General features: G+C 37.1%; 1 protein-coding gene across 1 annotated transcript in view; it reads left to right on the forward strand.

Annotated features, from left to right (window-relative positions):
* Positions 1 to 20794, forward strand: part of LOC150095920 (syntaxin-binding protein 5-like) — a 549764-nt gene that overhangs the window by 342938 nt on the left and 186032 nt on the right. The window contains exons 16-17 of the mRNA XM_090409567.1: positions 17918 to 18046; positions 18133 to 18266. Of these exons, the coding sequence (XP_090265693.1) occupies positions 17918 to 18046; positions 18133 to 18266 (263 nt within the window). The remainder of the gene's footprint in view (positions 1 to 17917; positions 18047 to 18132; positions 18267 to 20794) is intronic.

Genomic DNA, 20794 nt, shown 5'->3' on the forward strand with positions numbered 1-20794 from the left:
ACATTATCCACAAACAACTGATTATCTCCCTGCAATCCATTGACAGTGTCACTGATATAAGCAATAAACAATACCGGTCCCAATACTGATCCCTGAGGGATCCTACTTGTAACCTTCTGCTTCCTTCACACTGCTCTTTTGGACAGAACTCTCTGAGAGCCAATTTCCAATCCAGTTCACTAACCTGATATGCAAAGCCACATAATTGTAATTTGATTATCAACTTAACACGTGGCACCCTGTCAAATGCCTTTGTAAAATCAAAAAAAAAAAAAAAAAAGTCAGAATATGCCTTTCCCTGATCAACTGTTTTTATTACTTTATTACAAAGGGCAATCAGATTACTAAAACAAGAGTACCCCCCCTTAACAACTCCATGCTGACCCTCATTGACTAACATTGTTTGCAGCTTCCCAATGGCATATGCAATCTCTCACTAATTTCTCCAAAATCTTAAGAACTATAGAAGAAATACAAACTGGTCTATAATTTGACACTTCCATTCTATCACCACACTTATTCAGTGGTTGGGAGGATAGTGATATAGTCCTCAATGAGTTTCCCAAACTCATAGTAAAAACTAGGGGTCACACTTGGAAGTTGTCTAAGAGTGTGGTTACTAAGGATGTGCAGAATTTGGTTCTTCACTTGGATTGTGGTGAATGAGTGAAATAGATTGCCAGAGGTAGCTGTGAGTGCCCAAACAGTGAATAAGTTTAAGGAGATGTGTGATAGTGTTAATGGATAATGTGGGTCTCCCAAGATGAGTCTTTTGACCCGATGGAGTATCCATATAAATAACAACAATAATAATAAAAAAGAGGGTTTTATTAGAAGGAGGGAAAGGGTTAAAGATTTGTAAGTGCAAGAGTAGAGTGTGTTACAAATATTAAGTTCTCTGGATGTTGATAAGGCTGTTGAACTGGATGTTGAACTGGATGCAATTTCACCACTTGCTTTAAAAGTTTGTGCAAAAGAAGTGAATTGACCTGACTTTCAATGAGCACCTTTTCTATAGCAGACACTCATTACCAACATTTCGGAAAGCCTGTGCCATTTATAACATAATAAATCTAATGCATGTTTTGAATATATATGGAAACATAATTAATTAAATTGGAAGTAAACGATTAAAAGTGTATCAAATAAATAATATAATATAATTATGTTACTACTTACTTTTAATGAGATGGTTGAGCTTCTCGGCCCTTGCAGAGTTGCTGGATATCTGGCTCAATATTGGTCAACTTCAGTCGAAGATAGGCACACACACACTAAGACAAAGTCTCTATTTTGTTTTTATTTGAAAGAGTGATGAAAATCCTTTCTCACAAAGATAGGTTGTAGAAAACTGCACGACGATTTTCAATGCTTCTTCAGATAATTCTGAAAATTCACTTCTCACTGAAGGCGAGATCCAAAATCGAGATCACGGAATTGCATTTTAAGTCCACTGTTACTTGAAAGCTCAGTTAACTGTTCTTTTTTCGATAAAGCCTGAAATGGATCGCGAACCCACAGAAATTTATTATAAAAGTTATTATTATTATTATTATTACATAACACCTCCAGGGAGTCGAAAGACTCATCAAGGGAGGGCACCTACTCTACAACTCTCGTCTCCACTAGCTGCAACTACCTTCATCACCTACACCAACGCCATCTAACACCGACCACCACCACCACTATTTTCACAGACAATCACAAACATCCATGCCCACAGCGGGATTCGAACTCACAGCCTTTTGGCTGGAGAATGGATACACTATCCACTCGGCCAACCAGGCTGGCATTTGTAAATTATGTTATTTTATGTTATTTGAAATTATATTTCCGTTATTTGTAAATTATGTTTCAAAATTCCGTTTCAGATTTTTGAGGTGGTCACAAACCCTTTCCAGAAACCCAGAATCAAAAAAATTATCATTTTCCACTAAAAAGGATTCCAATGTTGGAAAAGGTGCAAATTGTCTGTCTTTTACATAATTAATCCATAATACCAGTTTTTTTCTCAAATGCCTTTATTTTGTCGTATGCATCAAGAACAGTTAAAGAATTTCCCTGAAGGGAGAGATTTAGTTCATTTAATTTCAAAAAAATGTCTGAAAGATAGGAAAGTGTTGATATCCATGCTTCCTCAACAAGGTGTGATGCAAAATCAGAATTACTTTCATTTACAAACAATAAAACTTTGTGCCTTAATTGAAATAGCCTTGTTAGTACTTTGCCCCTGGAAAGCCAGCAAATTTCAGAATGAAGCAAAAGTAGTATATATTCACTGCCCATTTCATCACAGAGTACTGAATGAAAATAACCTGTTATTTAACAGTTGAACTTTAATAAAATTAACTAGTTTTACAGCGTTGTATTGCACAGTTTTAAATTCTGGTAGCATTCCTTTGGAGGCTAACACTTCCCTATGTATGGTACCCAATTCATATCCGGACCATAGAAACAACCATGCCTGCCTGTAAGGGAGCGAGTTCCATCTGAACAGAAGCCTATACATTTTTCCCACTGGATCCCTTTATGTATTATGTAATTATTGAGAGTGTGAAATATTTCTTTTCCAGTTGTTCGGGATGGCAAAGTTCTACAAAACAGAATATACCATGAATGTTGTTATCATGCGCATATCTTACATAGCATATTAAATGCGCATCATTTGTAACATATTGTTTATTTTTAATGCACAATAAGGGCTCTTCTTTAACTCTTTTGATTAACCGAGATTCTAGGTCACCTGCCATATCATTAATTCTGTGACTGACAGTGCCATTTGAAAGAGGAATCAAATCAACATCTTTTAGTAACTTGTTGCTAAACATAGTTTTTACCACATCTTTTATAGCTGGAAGTAGCAAATTTTCCCCGGTAGAATGAGCTTTCCCTGTTTTCACTATGCACAAACTTAAGAGATAGGATGCTTCTAGTGCCCTGCTATGATGGAACCCATGGCAGAAACTATATCTTTCCCATGATTCCCTAAGTGTCGCCGAAAAAATTCAATTGGCTTATTTTTCACATCATAGTTTCTAAATGTCATCGGAGATTCGCAGGTTTCATGCACTCATTCGACAACACTTCATAACATAAAACACATTGAGATTTCTGTTCACTTTCATCTCCACACCAAGTAAACCCGGGTATGAACTGTTATATTTCCTACTGTATTTTTTCTTTGAACTGCTTGTTTCTTCAACTTTAATATTATCAGATTTACTCGCTGTTACAACACATGTATCACATTAGGGTTAGCATCACCTGTTTCATTTACTCTTTTTTTTCAAAGTCCAAGTTCTAAGCCACTTTTCCATTATTAAAAAACGTTTCTGAAAAATATATAAATACTGGGGTTAACTCAGGACACACTTTGTCCAAGTATCACTTAGCACTTCTGAAGATATATTGAGTCTTGGATGAAGGAAGGAAACCTTCAATAATAAAAATGAGTAAACAACAAGCAATTGGTTGAAATGTGGATAACACATGTTCACTTCAAATCTGACAAAACAGCAAGAAGGCGGAAGCAATAAAACTATATTGTTGTTCACTTCACCCCCTTTTATTATTCATCATTCTGCCGCTACAAATTTAGTGGCAGAATGACAAATAATAAAAGAGGGGTGAAGTGAAACAATATAGTTTTATTGCTTCTGCCTTTGAACATTCTGATGCCATTGTTGGTTTTTTTTAAGTCTCCATTTGGAAGAAGGAAAATGGGAAAATAATTTGTTAATAGGTGAATAAGTAGCTGTTAACTCATATTTCTTCAGAATTCTTGAAATAGGTTTTGAAATGCCGGAGATGTATGGAATTGTAACTCGACGTATTGAATCTTTGTTGTTTAGTGGTGGATTATAAGAATCGAGAAGATGTTGTGTACTCTTTTCGGAAAAGCCGTTGAGTTTCATGTGCTGTTGGATAGCAGAAAGTTCTTTCTGTAGAAAATTAGAAGTAGAACAATTAGTTTTGGCTCTTCTGATTAGACATTTTATGATTCCTGTTTTTTGACAAGTATGATGGACAGATTCAAGAATATAACGACCTGTGAATGTTGGTTTCCTGTAAACTGTAGTTGTAAGAGTATTTGAAGGTGACCGGATGAGGAGAACGTCTAAAAATGATAACTGGTTGTTTTTTTCCATTTCCATAGTAAACTTTATACAATGATGTAAGGAATTGATACTGTTTAAAAAATAAGGTAAGGAGTCTTTGTTATGAGGCCATAGAGTAAAGATGTCATCTATATATCTTATTCAAAAGGATGATTGAGGGAATATAGATGAGAAGAGGACTTTTTCTAGATGTTCTAAATAAAAGTTGGGAACTTTTATTTAGAACAGCAGTATAAGCTGGGAAGAGGAAAATGCATGTAGTAATAAGGGAGAGGAATTTCTAGAATTCTTGAGGGACAAATGTCTTAGGCAACATGTAATAGAGGGAACAAGAGTTTTGGATTTCGTCATAGCATCAGAAGTGCTTGGAGGTGTCACATAATAATAATAATAATAATAATAATAATAATAACTGAGATGACATTTCTCCCACCAGTTAGAGAGAGTGAACATGTGGTTTTGAATTGGAAGATGAATAGACATGCAGGAATATCAAAGAAAAGGGAACATATGTGGAATTATAGGCAGGTGATTATAATAGTCTTAGATATCGACTTGCGGGAAGTTCCATGGAAGGTGGAATTGGAAGGCCAAGATATCATTAGTTCTTGGGAAATTGTGAAGGAATAATTGTTAGCAGCAATAGTAAGCTGTATTCCACGAGTGGAGAAGCAGACACAAAATGGATGACAAACAACATCAGACAGGAACTACAGGTGAAAAAGAGATTATAGAAGAGATATAAGGAGAAGGGTGGAGAGCAGATGCATGAAGAATACAAGATGCAGGCCAGGAGAGTGACTAGTATGGTGAGGAAGGCAAAACTGGAATATGAGAAGAGAGTGGACGTATGTGGGACCGAAAGTACGGAAACAAAGAAGGATGAATGAGAGTGAAAGTAAGAAGAGGGGATCGAGAGTTAGAAACTTAGAAAGATTGAATGATAGAGAGAATGTGTCACGAGATTTGGAAGTTGAATTGGATTGGATGAAGCAAGAAATTAAATGGATGCAGAATGAAATTAAGAGAATTCGGGTCAAAACTATTAAAATAAATCATGATGGCATGAAAAAGTTAACGAAAGATGAGCGAGTGGCATTGTGGTGACTCCATTATTCAAGATGTGCTAGAGGATAGAATGCACAAGGTATGTTTTCCAGGTGTTAAGATGAGTAGAGTGATTGAGGCATTGGATATGAGGCGTGAACAAGCAAAAGAGTTAATAGTATTAATTGGTACAAATGATTTGATAGAGGACAAAGAGCGTGTCAGAATGGATATCAGGAGGCTGCTTGAAAGGATAAAAGAGAATAGTGTGACAAGAAGGGTAGTCAGTGTTTTGCCTAGGTATGACTGTGGTGAAATGAGGGGGAGAGCAAGGATTATGAATGATATGCTGGCTGAAATGTGTCAGGAGATGGGAGTACAGTTTGTTAATGTGTGGAAAGTTTGAGGGACGAAGTGAGCTGTATGGGAGTGATGGACTGCATTTGAGTGGTTATGGTGTGAATCGCTTGGAGAGAGACTGCTGCTGGAAGGTAGAGAAATGAATAGAGAGAATGAATCAGATCGAGAGGGGAGTGATGTGGAAGAGCAGGAGAGTAAGACAGGAGAGATTGAAGAGATGGATATGAATGAGGAAGTGAGTGGTATGAGTATAAAGAATGAGAGAATGAGTGTGCAAGAGGAGCAGGGAAATGGGGAGGATCAGGGTGGACAAGGGTACACAGCGTGAGAAAGGTGGGTGCTCCAAGAGGAGGTGAGAGAATGTGTAGGCAGGAAAGGAATGGGATGACCAGGGATCAAGAGGAAAAAGTTGGAATTGAAAAGGGTTCTAAAATGAAGAAGCAGAAAGGGAAATGGCCCCATTTGAGCATGAGAGAGAGATCACATCGAGTGTGTGGTATCAGTGGAACTGGCTGTAGATCAGGAAATGAGCTGTTGTGTTTGTATACAAATGCTAGAAGTATAAGAAACAAGGCAGATGAGATGTGTTTCGTGAGGATAGAAGGGGTAAAAAGAGGGGGGGGGGTGCTACTGATGATAGAGAAAGAGTTGTGTCCATACAAAGTAGAGATGCAAGTGGGAAATAGTGCCAGTGGTTTTGAGGCAGTATGGTGTGAGATTGGAGGTGAATGGAATCAAATAATTGGTTGGATGTTGTTATAGACCAGGTAATGTGGATGATGGTGATAGCAAAATATATAATCAAATTAGCCAAGCAAATAAGAAAAGGGTGATCATAATGGGCGATTTTAATTATGGCAATATAGACTGGAATAATGAGATAGCAACTGGAAGTAAAGAAAATGAATTTCTTGAGTTTTTGAGGAAAGCTACCTTAGACATTATGTAACAGAGAGCACATGAGAATTAACAGGCTTGGATTTGGTCATCTCATCAGAGATTGTAATTATAAATGAGGTGTCAAATCATTCACCAATTGGTAAGAGTGACCATGAGGTGATTATTACATGGGTGGTTGCCAGCAGTGTGAGGACCTCTGTGAGAAAAAGTTTATATGTGGAACTACAATGGGTGAGGGGGGGGGGTGATTATGAAGAGCTCAGGAGACAGCTTGCAGGTGTAGCATGGAATGAGGAGTTAGCTGAATAAGAGATCAATGCAGCTTGGGGGATTTTCAAAAACTATCTGGTAGATGCAATGTCTAAATGTATTCCAAGGGTGAGAAGGTTAAATAAGGTCGGTGTGAGATGGATGAATAAAGAGATTAAGCATGCGACACGGAGAAAAAGGGCATTGTGGAGGCAGCATATAACCAATTCCGTCAGGTCTACAAAGACCAGACAAGGAGGATGACTTGGTTGGTGAGAGTAGCTAAAGAGAGGTATGAACAGCAGTTAGCTAATGATGTCAAAAGAATTCTAAGGAGTTCTTTCGATATGTAGCCAGCGAAAGAAAGAATGATTATGAAAGGATGACATTGATTGGAGAAAATGGTATAATGACAGCTGTTGCAGAATGTGTGGTGGAGATACTTAATGAGCAGTTCATAAAGGTCTTTCAATCTTGTGAATGCGAGTTCAAGGAGAGATTGAGAGCAATTGATGATGGGGAGGAGAGACTGACTGTAAGTGAGCAAGAGGTGTGTGGGGAGTTGAGTAAACTAGATGTATATAAGGCTGTGGGACTTGATAATATATCACCGCGAATTCTGAAGGAATGTGCCAGAGAGCCTTCACATATTTTTTTAATACGAGTCTTGCACTTTGTCAAGTTCCTAAGGAGTGGAAGGAGGGCAAGATTGTGCCACTTCATAAAGGAGGTGATCGAACTCAAGCATCAAACTGTAGGCCTATCTGTGTGTCAGGTGTTGTGGTTAAGTTGTTGGAGAAGCTTGTGAGAACTAGGATCCAGAGTTGGGTTGACAACAATGGTATTATCTTTGATGGACAACATGGATTTGCTAAAGGGATGTCATGTTTTAGTAATCTACTTACTTATTACAATAAAGTGACTGCTTCCTTGGACAGAGGAGAAGGATATACAGTAATATACTTGATTTCACAAATGCTTTTGATAGAGTACCTGATGATAAGCTGACAGTCAAACTAGAGCAGATGGGATTGGATATTAGACTGGTGCATTGGATTGGAGACTGGATATCTGATAGGTATTAACAATTGTGTATGGGGGAGTGATATCCAGGAAAAGGAAAGTCACTAGTGGAGTGCCTCGTCTGTTTTAGGGCCATTACTGTTTAACTTGTATATTAATGATATTGGCAAAGATTTGGATGGAGATATTCAGTTGTTTGCAGATGATGCAACGTTGGGAAGAACCATGAAGAGTAGTGAAGATGTTGTGGCCTTACAAGAAGACTTGAACTCCCCAGTGTCAACCCTGTAACCACCTCTCAACAGTTTAAAAGACTCAATCATATCACCTCTCCTTCTTCTATCCACCAAACTATGCAGTCCACATTCTCTCAGCTGATCCTCATAACTAACATTGTACAGTCCTGAAACCATCTCTGTTATCCACCTTTGTACCCTTTCCACAGTTAATTTATCCCCTTCAAATCCTGGGGACCAGATCTGAGAACAATAGTCCAAGTGTGGTCTGATCAGAGACTTATACAATGGGAATGATAACCCTTTTATCTCTGCAGGCCAGTGTCCTCATTATTACAGCAATCCTCTGTGTTACCTTCCCCACCATTGCAATATGTCCACTAAATTTCAGGTTTCTATCAATCATCAACCCCAGATGTCTTGTCACCCCTACTTCCTGCGGTCTAACTCCTCCCATAGAGTATGCAGTGTCCCATCGATGTTTCCCAAACCTCAAGACTTACATTTCGCTGCATTAAATCGACACCACCATTCATTTGCCCATCTATCTAGCTTATTCAAATCCTCTTGCAGGGCTGCCGCATCTGCACTATTACTAATAATCGTTCCCAGCTTTGCATCATCTGCAAACAACTGAATATCCCCTTGCAATCCACTGACAATGTCATTGATATAAAGGTTAAACAATATAGGTCTCAGTACTGAGCTCTGTGGAACCCCACTTGTAACTCTCTGCTTCCTTCAAACTGCCCCACCATACACAACTCTCTGATACCTATCAGACAGCCAATCCTGAATACAGTTGACCAATCTGTCATCCAGACCCATGTGCTGCAACTTAAATATCAGCTTATCATGTGGCACCCTGTCAAATGCCTTTGCTAAGTCTAAGAAAATGGCAGTGTATGCCTTTCCCTCATCTAATGCTCTTGTAACTTTATCATGAAAGGCTAGCATATTGCTAAAACAAGAGCGCCCCTTCAGAAATCCATGTTGACTCTCACAGATAATATTACCCTCATCTGCCCAATGCTGTATACTGTCCTTCATTACTTTCTCCAAGATCTTACTAACTACTGATGACACACAAACTGATCTATAATTAGACACTTCCAGTCTGCTACCGCCCTTATGCAATGGCACTATCTTATCTTCCTTCCATTCCGTGGGCACCTTTCCAGCAGCCAGACTTTCATTGAAAAAGCCAGGTCAAACTGAAGGTCAAAGGCACTGTCAGTTCCCTAGCACATTCTCTCAAAACTCGTGATGAAATACAATCCAGTTCCACAGCTTTACTGACATCCAGAGTACTCAGCATTTGAAACACACACTCTCCTCCTGTACCTCTAAATCTTGAAACTGCCCTATCTGTCTAGCATTAAAACTCATTCCTCCAGGATGAAATACTCCAATAAAGTGTTCATTGAACAATTCTATTATGTCCTCTGCATCAGTCACTCTATTCCCATTTTTATCCCACGATATCATTCTTCCGCAGTCATTTCTCCTCCTATGCTTTTTATGTCCAAACCAGTGATTTGTTCCAACAACCACCACCACCAGCTGACTTGCTTTTCTTCTTTGTCAATTAATCTAATTTGTCAATTATACTGCTAATTCTCCCTCCTGGAAAACAACCCTTATGGAATCTCTCATTTACCACACCTCTAATAATGGACTCTCCATACATTGCTATTCTCAAGTTATTCGTGACTTCTTTTTTTCCCTCTGGTTTCCTTCACCCCAACCTTTTTTAGTCCTGCTTTCTTATCTACCAAACTTCTCATCTCATTATGCATATTTTTCATTCACTTCTTATTCTGATGAACTCATTTTTCAAGTCTTGCATCCTGACAATTACACTATCTGTCAATCTAGAATTCTTTTATTTCCTCATTGCAACTTTCCTTAGCTTCTACAATGTCACTTATGTTTTGTTTCTTTTTTGTTTCTTTAGCTATACTTTCTTTCCTCTCTGTAGTCCCATTGAAAATATTGTATGCATCATTTGCTCCTGCAGTCACTTCCATGCCCATGATGCATACAGTCATTTACTCCCACAATTACGTACTTTTTCATTCCATCCACTAGGTTTGCATTTACTGACAGCTTTTAGTCCAACAGAATATTACACTTATTAAATGGATAAGAATCCTATATTGTTATATAGCCAGTAAGTGAAACTCAAGATCGATAACTATGATCTATGAGTTTCAATGCCGAAAAACTATCGGCGAAGGCAATTTGAAGCAAAGGTGGAGCAAGATCTCTCACTATTCTTGATATTCTCTCATAATGTAAAACACAGCTCCTAGGAGATGTAATACTGTTATTACATTATGAGGGGAGGTCACTACCCAGACCGGTTTCAACCTTTTTTGAGGTCTCATCAGTGAGTAGGTAGACCTGGAAAATATCAAAGCTTAGTGAAAAGAACTTACATACCTTCACTATATTGAATTGCCTTCGCCGATAGTTTTTCGGCATTGAAACTCATAGATCGTAGTTATCGATCTTGAGTTTCACTTACTGGCTATATAACAATATAGGATTCTTATCCATTTAATATCTATTCAATTGTCAGAAAACTAGCCTTTTGGCTTTTTATTTTAATTACAGAATATTACACTCTTGCCATATCTATGCTGTCTCTCATCTCCTGTTCAATCTCTACACATTCTGCCATGTATACATATTGCATTTACGACAACATAGCATTCTTAAAAAGTCATCATCATCATCATCGTTATCATCAATTCCTGCCATGTACCCTCAAGGGGTGTACAGGATATGATAGTACTACATGAAAAAAATTACATCATTACTAACTTCCTATCTACCATTTTCCTCCAAATCAGTCTGTTACTTGTCAAGGCTTCAACATTATCAGATCTTATATTTCTATCGTCTAAGGCACTTTGTACCGTATCAATCCACCTATATCTTGTCTTCCTCTGGGTCGTTTTCCTGACAACCTTGCAGAGAAAACGTGTTTTGCTAATCTTTCTTCGTCCATTCTGTTTAAGTGACCATACCACCTGAGGTTAGCTCTGCTAATGCATTCTTGGATGTTGACAATGTCAAGTTCTTTCCTAATATCCTCGTTTTTAATATGATATTGCCATTGATGCCATCTGTTCACGCCTATAATCTTTCTCAGGACTCTCATATCTGCGGTCTCTAGTCTTTGGTCAAGTGTTTTACTTCTGACCCAGCTCTCAGATCCATAAGTTAAAACCGGTTTGAACAGTGTCTTGTATATAGCTAATTTAGTGTTCCGACTAATTTCTCTCTTATTCCATATGAATTTATTCAATTGACTTCCTACCATACCAGCTTTGCTGATTCTGTTGTCTATTTCTATATTTAATTTACCATCTTCAGTAAAAATCGTGCCTAAGTAGCTGAAATGTTTCACTTGTTCCACAGGTTCTCCATTCACAACACAGTTGACATTTTCAATGATTCTGCCTATTTTCATTGTCTTTGTCTTTTTATTGCTGACCTTCTTGCCATATCTATTACAACAGCTATTCAATTTAGTCAGAGAATCTTGCAGACTTGTAGCGGATTTATTTAGAAGTATAACATCATCCGCATAAAGCAAAGAGCTCACATTAACATCTCCAATTTTGATATCATGTTTAATACCACTTTCCTTCATAATGTGATCCATATAGATAATGAATAACAGAGGGGATAATGTATATCCTTGTCTCACACCAGATTTAACATTAAACCATTTTCCTGTACTTCCTTCAATTCTAACTGCTGACTTACAACTCAAATAAAGACTACGTATTGCTTGATATAATGCCCCATTGACACCATATAACTGTAGCGTATTGAATAGTAGCTTCTCTCTTGGCACCTTGTCATATGCCTTTTCGAAATCGACAAAACTTAAATACAGATCTCTGTTATATTCCCATGCTTTCTTGACTCTTTGTTGTAAAGTGAAAATCTGATCCTGACATCCTCTATTTGTCCTGAATCCAGCTTGTTCTTCACCAAGCTTTTCTTCCACAATTCTTCTCAACCGTTTCTCAAGTATACTTGCATAGATCTTGCCAGGAACACTCAGTAGGGAAATACCTCTATAATTCTCACATTCAGTTTTATTTCCCTTTTTATATATGGGTACTATGAGAGCTCTACTCCAATCATCGGGAATTCGTCCCTCTGTCCAGGCTTTCTGAACTATGCAGATCAGCCACTGTAAGACTCTTATACCACCATACTTCAGCATTTCTGGTTGAATATCATCTACTCCTGCTGCCTTTCCACATTTCAAGCATTTGATGGCTTTTTCTACTTCAAGTATGGATATGTATTCCTGACTGCATGCCTGGTCAGTGTTTTTTACCACTACGCTGTCATCACTGCTTGTTTCATTTAGCAGTTTTTCAAAGTAATTACTCCATACTTCAAGGATATCTTTTTCTCCGGTTTTCATGTCACCTTTATTATCTCTAACTCCTTTTACAGCACTCTTAAAAAGTCTATGCCACTAATTATGTTTATTTTTCATGTCTTGCAATGCACCGATCTCATTCATACTGCCATTTTATTGTTGTTCAGTGGACGCTTCAAAAATAGTTAAAATAAGTCTGTTGCAAACACAGATCTCCACAACCACTCAGTTATGCTAAGCTTGTATGAAAAATAAACAAAACTATGCCAAAATCCAAATCCAAATTGCTGCTCTATTGTAAAAATAACTTATATTTTGAGTAGCAACTTTCAATGCCTTTCACTAAGTGACACTCTAGCAACCTCTCTTATTTATCTTACATTTATCTATTTATTTGATGTATCTTATATTTATATATTTATTTGATGTATTTATGACCTATTTGATATATTTTTCTTACATTGATGATATATATTTTAAATATTCATCATTTAAAAAAAATTATAAATGTTACAATTTTGCATACCATTTTAAAAATATAAATAAATGAACTGGATACAAGAACTTCTGTGTAAATTTTTGTGCGAATTGGATCTTTGAAAAAATCAAAATCTTTGATCCCATTCACACAGTTTTTCCAAAACTGTGTGAATGGGATCAAAGAAATTAAAACAATTATTGTAGGTAATAATAAAAATTAATAATGAAAAATAATAAATAGTAATAATAATAATAAATAATAAAAAAATAAATAATAAAAATCCTGACGGACAGAGCTTATAATATTTCCAGCACAGAAAAACAGAGAAATGAAGAATTGGAATATTTAACACAGATCCTCAAAAAAATGGTTATGAACCCAAGATTATCAAAAAAATCTCCACACACCTCTTACAAGCATCCCACAGAAACAAGATTTCAAAAACGCCATCACGCTTCCATATATCAAGAATGTCACAGACAAGATGGCTAAATTACTAAAGAAACATAACATCATAATAGCCTTTCTGCCGCTGGAAAAAATTTCAAGATTTCTATATCCCTCAAAACCTCCACATCATCCTTTAAAAAAAAACCAGGTGTTTATAAAATTTATTGTTCTTGTGGCATCTGCTACGTAGGAGAGACAGGAAGGTCTGGGGAAATACGTATGAACGAACACCAAAAGGATGTACAAAACAGAAGAGAACACAAATCAGGTCTAGCTTTCCATACCACTTCCACTGGCCACAATGTACTCTGGCAGAAAACAAACATGTCTTATATAGAAAAAACTGTTACATAAGGAAATTAAAGAAGTTGCAAACATGCTTAGAATTCCAACACAATGCAATAAAAACCAAGACTTAATTCTACACCAAGTTTGGTCAGCTTTGATAAAAAAAAAAAAAAAAATATATATATATATATACTTCAGTCAGACCTCGGACATTATGATCGTGAACAACAAAACATGGCGTCATCCAGCATTGTTTAAACTTAGCACTGCTTTGAATCTGCATCTGCATTCTGATTTTTTAATTTTATAAACAGTCAGACGGCTACAACTGTATAGTTTGAACTATTAATTTCTCTTTTTTGTTGTTTTAACTTTCAGTTACCTTTTACCCCTGAAGATGTAAGTCAAACGACTTATGAAACTTGTCGGGTTTTATTTCTTTATTGTGCTTTTAGCTTAATAAAAAAAATGTGGTCCAGTTACCGGGAATATGCCTTATGAACTTCTAAACCACAGAAACCTCCACTTACAAATAATAAAAAATGTTCAGCTCATTCACAGTTTGCAGTGCATTCTCTGATTATAGATCTTCTGATGCCATGGAGGCTCATAATAATAATTAAATAGTGATAATTACTATCCATGTATAAATATATATATATATAGAGAGAGAGAGAGAGAGAGAGAGATTTCCAATTGATTTTTGTGTGCTTTTAAAAGTTTTAAAAGTAACCATTGGTGATGTTTTTGTATACATTATTATTATTATTATTATTATTACGGGCAACTCCAGGGAGTCCTTAGACTCATTGAGGGAGGAACCAAATCATATTCATCACAACCATTCGACATTCATACATACCTCGCCTTAAATTCATTCACTATCACAGCATCCACCACAGACTCTGGCAGCTCATTCCACTCATTCACCACTCTAAAAGTAAAGAACCCACTCTAACACCCTTACTAACCACACTTTTGCCCAGTTTCCATGGATGTTCCCTAGTCCTCCCACAACCAGCCCTGTTCTCAAAAATATCTTCTGAATTAATTTTATAGAAACCCTTCAGTAATTTGAATGTCTCAATCATATCTCCCCCTCCTCTGCCTATCAACAATTTTTGCAACCCACAAATCCTCAACCTGTTCTCATAAGGTTCATTCCACAGACCTGCTATCATCTTGGTCACTCGCCTTTGGATCCTCTCAACCTCCTCCCCATCAAGAAGAAACCTAGGTGACCAAATCTGGGCACAGTAGTCGAGATGGGGGTCTTATCAAGGCTCGATACAGAGGAACAATAACCTGCTTGTCTCTGCTTGTCAATGTATTCTTCAGTAACCAAGTGATTTGATGAGCTGATTTGGCCACTTTTGCAATGTGCCCCCTAAACTTCAACCACCAACACTCCTAAATCTCCTGCCTCATCAATTTCCTGGAGTACAGTTCCACCAATGTAGTAAACTGCTACTAATCTTTTCACCCCAAAATGCATAACCTTACATTTTGCCACATTAAATTGACATCCATTCTCCTTAGTCCAGACCTCCAATCTATCCAAATCATCTTGCAAAATTTTGACATCATCTGCATTCACTATTGCCCTACCCAACTTTGCATCATCTGCAAACAAATGAACTGTTCCACTCAGATCCTTTCCTATATCATTAATGAACAAATTAAACAGCAGTGGTCCAAGAACAGATCCTTGTGGCACACCACTAGTCACAGGCCGTCTTGTGGACTCTACTCCTGAATAAACCACTCTCTGATATCTCTCCGTCAACCACCCTCCTATCCATCTCACCAACCCTATATCCATCCCCATATGCTGCAATTTACTGATTAGAATTCCATGTGGTATCCTGTCAAAGGCCTTAGCAAGGTCCAGTAGAATCACTGTAAACCCATTACCTTATCCATTCAGCCATCACTGTGTTATAATACGTGAGCAAGTTACTGAGGCATGACCTACCTTTCACAAAACCATGCTGTCCCCAATACAGTATCCCATTTTCATCTATCCAATCTTGTATTTTCCTCTTGACTATTTTCTCCAAGACCTTGATAATGATTCCTGTTATGCTGATTGGCCGGTAATTTTCAACAGCAGCCTTTGAACCACCTTTATGCAGCGGAACTATTTTCCCCTCTTTCCACCCGCTCGGGACTGACCCAGACCCAAGGCTCAAATTAAACAAAATGGTCAAGGGCACTGACAATTCTTTAGCTGCTTCACGTAAGACATGAGCTGGTATACCATCCAATCCCACAGATGTATTGAAATTGAGGTTCTGTAATAGACTAGTTACCTTACTTCATTCATCACAATTCCAGTATAAGCTGTTGGTTCTTCCATTCCTGCAATGTTACCACCTGGATGATATACTCTTGCAAAGTGCTCGCTCAGTAATTCCACTATATCAACTGATTCGGTTACCTCCCTACCCTCAGCATTTTTTAAAATTGTTCTGCCATGAACATTTTTCCTTTTACTTGCAACATATTGAAAAAACTGTTTGGGATTCTCTTTAGCCTGCATGGCCAATTTTCTTTTGTAATCCGCTTTTGCTTTTCTTACCACCCTTGTTACCATCCTAGCCTGAGCTTTATACTGTTCCTGCGCCTTCTGGTCACCTTTCTCCTTAAATTACCTCCACAATTGTTTCTTTTTTTTTCAGCTCAAGCTTAATAGTGTTATTCATCCATTTAACCCCTACTTGATTTATTATTCGGACTCTTGGTATACAGTCAACCATTACCTCCTGCAAACACTTCTTAACCACCTCCCATGCACTATCAACATCCATCCCTTGCAGTTTTACATGCCATGGCACTGAGCCAAGCATACTCCTAAGCTTGTCATACTTACCAGCCCAATAATTCCACATGTACCCTGTCTTAATTGTAAATTCCACTCCTTTAGCCACCTCCCAAGTCATGACCTTATGGTCACTCTCACCAATTGGTGGCAACATGGTCATGTTCATTACAGCCACATTCTCAGTTGCAATTAATAGGTCAAACACTCTCTGCCCCCTGGTATTTTCCACTACATGCTGTCGCAGATAGTTGTCCCTTAATAACCGCATAAAATCCAATTCCTTCCCCCCACGTACCCTCTCCTCTTTCCAGTCAATGTTACCATAATTGAAATCACCCATAATAATTACCCTCCTTCCACTCATTTCTTCTATTTGCCTATGCATACTATCCCCACCATCTATTCCATCACCTGGTCTATAGCAGCACCCAATTGTATATTTTGTTCTGCTAGATTCTATCTCACACCAAACAGCCTCAAATGTGCTCTTTTCTCTATCCTGCAGTTCAACTTCTATACTCCTTGACTGCAACTCATCAGCTATCATCAATAACACCCCCCCCCCTTTTTATTCTCCCTGTCACTCCTGAACACGCTCTACCCGCGCATTCAATCCCACTAGCTTTATCCTCTTCTGTCAGCCATGTTTCACTAATACCAACAACCTGTGGCCTGGAAGTGCCAACCAAGGCCAAAAACTCTTCCTTCTTGTTCCTAATACTCCTGGCATTAGTGTACATGAATTGCAGAAGCCCATTAGTCCCATCCCAACTTTGATGCCTTATACTAACTATCCCATTCTGATTTGTTGTCCTTCATACTCACTCGGGCATATTATACTCATTCATACACTCAACTGCCTCCCTAAAGTCTGCATATCTACTCCCCCCCCCTTAATAAATCTAGTTTCTCTGAGTCTGTACATCCACTTCCACATCATTCATCAACACTTTTTCAAGCCTCCGTACACCAACTCCATTCAAATGTAACCCATCCATCTTATATAAATCCTTTCGCCCATCCAACTCACTCCACACATCCACAAATTCCACACCATTCTCCATGCATAACCCACGCATAAAGTCATTGGCAATTATGGCCCTCCTTCTAAACACTTCACTGTCATACCGCGGTAAAATACTCACCATCCTAACTCTCTCACTCTTCCCTTTTGCTATCTCAAGTAATTCCCTCATATCCTCTATCATTTCCATTTTGTCTCCTTTCAAATCATTTGTTCTTGCCACAATTATCATCTCTTTCACCCTCTGTTTTTGCACTCGAATAGATTCGCTGACGTCCTTTATGTTCGCACCTGGCTGGTACGATTTCGTCAAACTCTCAACTATCACACCTCTTTAATTATGAATTAGCAATATTTTTTTTTATTCTCCTTTGAATAATTGGAATATTTATTTAATATTCTTTAATTACAGTATAGTATAAGTTGTTTTTTTAATGAAGAAGAAGAAATCTCTGTTTCATAAATATTTTTACTTATTTATTCTGATTTTTTCCACACTGTAGGTTATAGAAATTCCGCCAAAACAGGAATCTGATGAATCAGGAATATATTCAATGCAGAAAAGTGATGATCAGCAAATTTTTGATTTCCAGTCAGTTTCTATAACAGATTATTCAGATGATCTGCACAAGGTAATTTACTTTGATGAGAGTTAAATGAAATATAACTTTATAATTTATAACTTTTGTCTCTACTCTTATGTTTTATTCATTTTCAGTGTCCAGTAAAGGTAAAAAAGGATGAAATAAAAATGCCACCAGGATTCCAACCAGGCTTGGTTTGTCTGACACCATCTTCTAATGTTGAAAATAATCGTGTCCTGGCACTAACAGTAAAATCTGCTTATGGTCTGTAAGTAGAAGTAAATTTTTCATACATGTTTTGAATTGTTGAAATATTGTGAAAATGCATGATCTAAACATCCTTATTACAGAACTACAATGCCCAAAACAGTAAATCATACAAAAAATATTTATTAACTGGCTTATATTTCTCTGGATTTTAAACTAGTATCTTCATAGTAAAAATACTTATTACAGTACATGCATAAAATATGGAAAAAAAATTCAGTTTAACAAGCAAAAGACTTAAGCTTCATCAGAGAGAACCTAATTTGGTTCTCTCTGATGTTATCATTTACTCCCACAAGATCTTAAGATGACTGCATCTGAAACTTTTGCAGATTAATGCAGCAAATCTGTTGAGGTTAGGAGAGTTATATATCTGTTGCTGACGCTAAAAATAATCTCTCCAACTTATGACTTATATAGCATGTTTTTTTTTTCAATAATCTATAATAATAATTTTTTAAATAATAATATTTGCTTCTTAGTCCATAGAAATGATCAAGAAATTAAATCCTGTTCATGTTAAACCACCCTGTATTTATGGAGGGCTCTAAAATTCTGGTCTTGTTAATAATTGTTACAATTATAGGACAGTTCATATGATTCAGAAAGATCTTAATACCTGCTTTGGAGGATACAAGACATACATTTGCTTTAATCATTATGGCAAGTTAGGATGACCTGTTTTGAACATCTTTTACACAAAAAACAATAGCAAATAATGTGTTGAACATCCTTTACACACAATTAGGTAAAAGAAAACCAGTGTGCTATATAGAAATCAGCACAAGGCAGAAAGACTTTTTAGAGTCAGCAATAGCTATAATCACATTTTTCTAACCTCGATTAATGAATACATAACCGTCTGCATTAATCTTCCAAACATTTGGGAGGCAGTCATTTTAAGTCCAACTTCAGCCCAATAACTGTTAAAACTTCTTTTATACAACATTTGAGGGTGCTAAATTAGGACTCAAAGTCTTTTGTCCATTACAATTTGAATGATTTCTCATGCTTACTGCCAAATATCTGTTGTAACAAATAGTTGTGCTCTGAAGGGGCCCTGGTTTAAAATTCAACAAAATGCAAGCCAATTATAAATATCTTTGTATGATTTATGATTTTTGGTGTTATAATACTGTAGTGTAAAGGGATGAATAACATCCAACACCTAAGCAAACTACAAGGTGCATTATAGGCATTTAATTTACTATTTCATTTTTTTATTATTTTTGAAAAAATAGCTTCTTAAGTGAAAAGAGTATGAAACCAATATGTAATAAGTAAGGGAAATGATTCCAGAGAAGTCTTATTTCATTCTTCATCTCATTTTTTTATGATTCTCCTTTTTTGAAATCTTTTGGATAACGATGAAATAGTCCAGAAAGCATATACAGCATGCTTTCTGGAACTAGAAATAGTTGGCCACTTCATGACAGTTATATACTTAGATTTCTTATTATTACTTAGCACCTCCATAAAGGCAGGGACTTATTGTATTCCACACTCCATAGACTCCATTTGACAATCTAATCAACTTTACTCATTAAATCTAGAGAGAGTGTGTGTGTGTGTGTGTGTGTGTGTGTGTGTGTGTGTGTGTGTGTGTGTGTGTGTGTGTGTGTGTGTGTGTGTGTGTGTGTGTGTGTGTGTGTGCATGCGCGTGCGCACGCGCGCATGCATATGTGTGTGTTTTCTCACACCATTGTTACTTGCAAAGTAGTCATAATGGCCATATAAAGACTGACTAACTTCATCTTCAGTTGTTAAAGCGCAAATGTTCTTCATGATGAGTTTGCACTTAAGCCTTTCCAATCAGGACACATGTCCTGTCATCCTTCATTATGCTATGGATGTGCTAGATACATTTTAATAAGCATTATTTCACGTAAAACAGTTTCTCAAAGCTACACAATTTAAAATAATTATAAATGGCTAGACTCATTTTAATGAGCATTCCAAATATCCAATTCATTAAAATCATCCATGCTAGTGTTGTGGGAGAGCTTATGCATTATTGCAAAATATAGTAAGTCTTTGACTCACATGGATTTGAGTTACACAGACTCATAGATGAGCAGTTGCAATACTTCCACTTATGACTACTAACACCATCAATCAAGTGCCACTTTGTGAACTTACTAAATGGCTAAAATGTAGAACCAAAAGTTTTCAGTTTACCACCTCCTTTTACAAACTTCCAGAGATGGCCCTTGTTCCTTTCCCTCATTCTACCATATGAAAAATCTCCTCAGTGTTAATACGATAATAACCCTTCAATAGCTTAATTGTTGATTTCATCCCCCCCCTCCTTTTCTTTCTATCTACCAAACTCTGCAGTTCGCATGCCCTCAGTGTATCCTCTTAATCAGTGATGTACAGTCCTAATATCATTTTTGTTATCTATCTCTGCACCCTCTCCAAGGTTACAGGATGCAGAAATCTCCTGGTGATCAGATCTGAGCAGAGAAATCCATATGTGGTATGATAAAAGCTTTATACAATGGGACCAGCATGCTTCTCTCTCATGAT

The sequence above is a fragment of the Typopeltis vanoorti genome, chromosome 19 (assembly GCF_054136105.1).
Source record: "Typopeltis vanoorti isolate ZY-2024b chromosome 19, IOZ_Tvanoo_1.0, whole genome shotgun sequence".
Taxonomy (NCBI): Eukaryota; Metazoa; Arthropoda; class Arachnida; order Uropygi; family Thelyphonidae; genus Typopeltis; species Typopeltis vanoorti.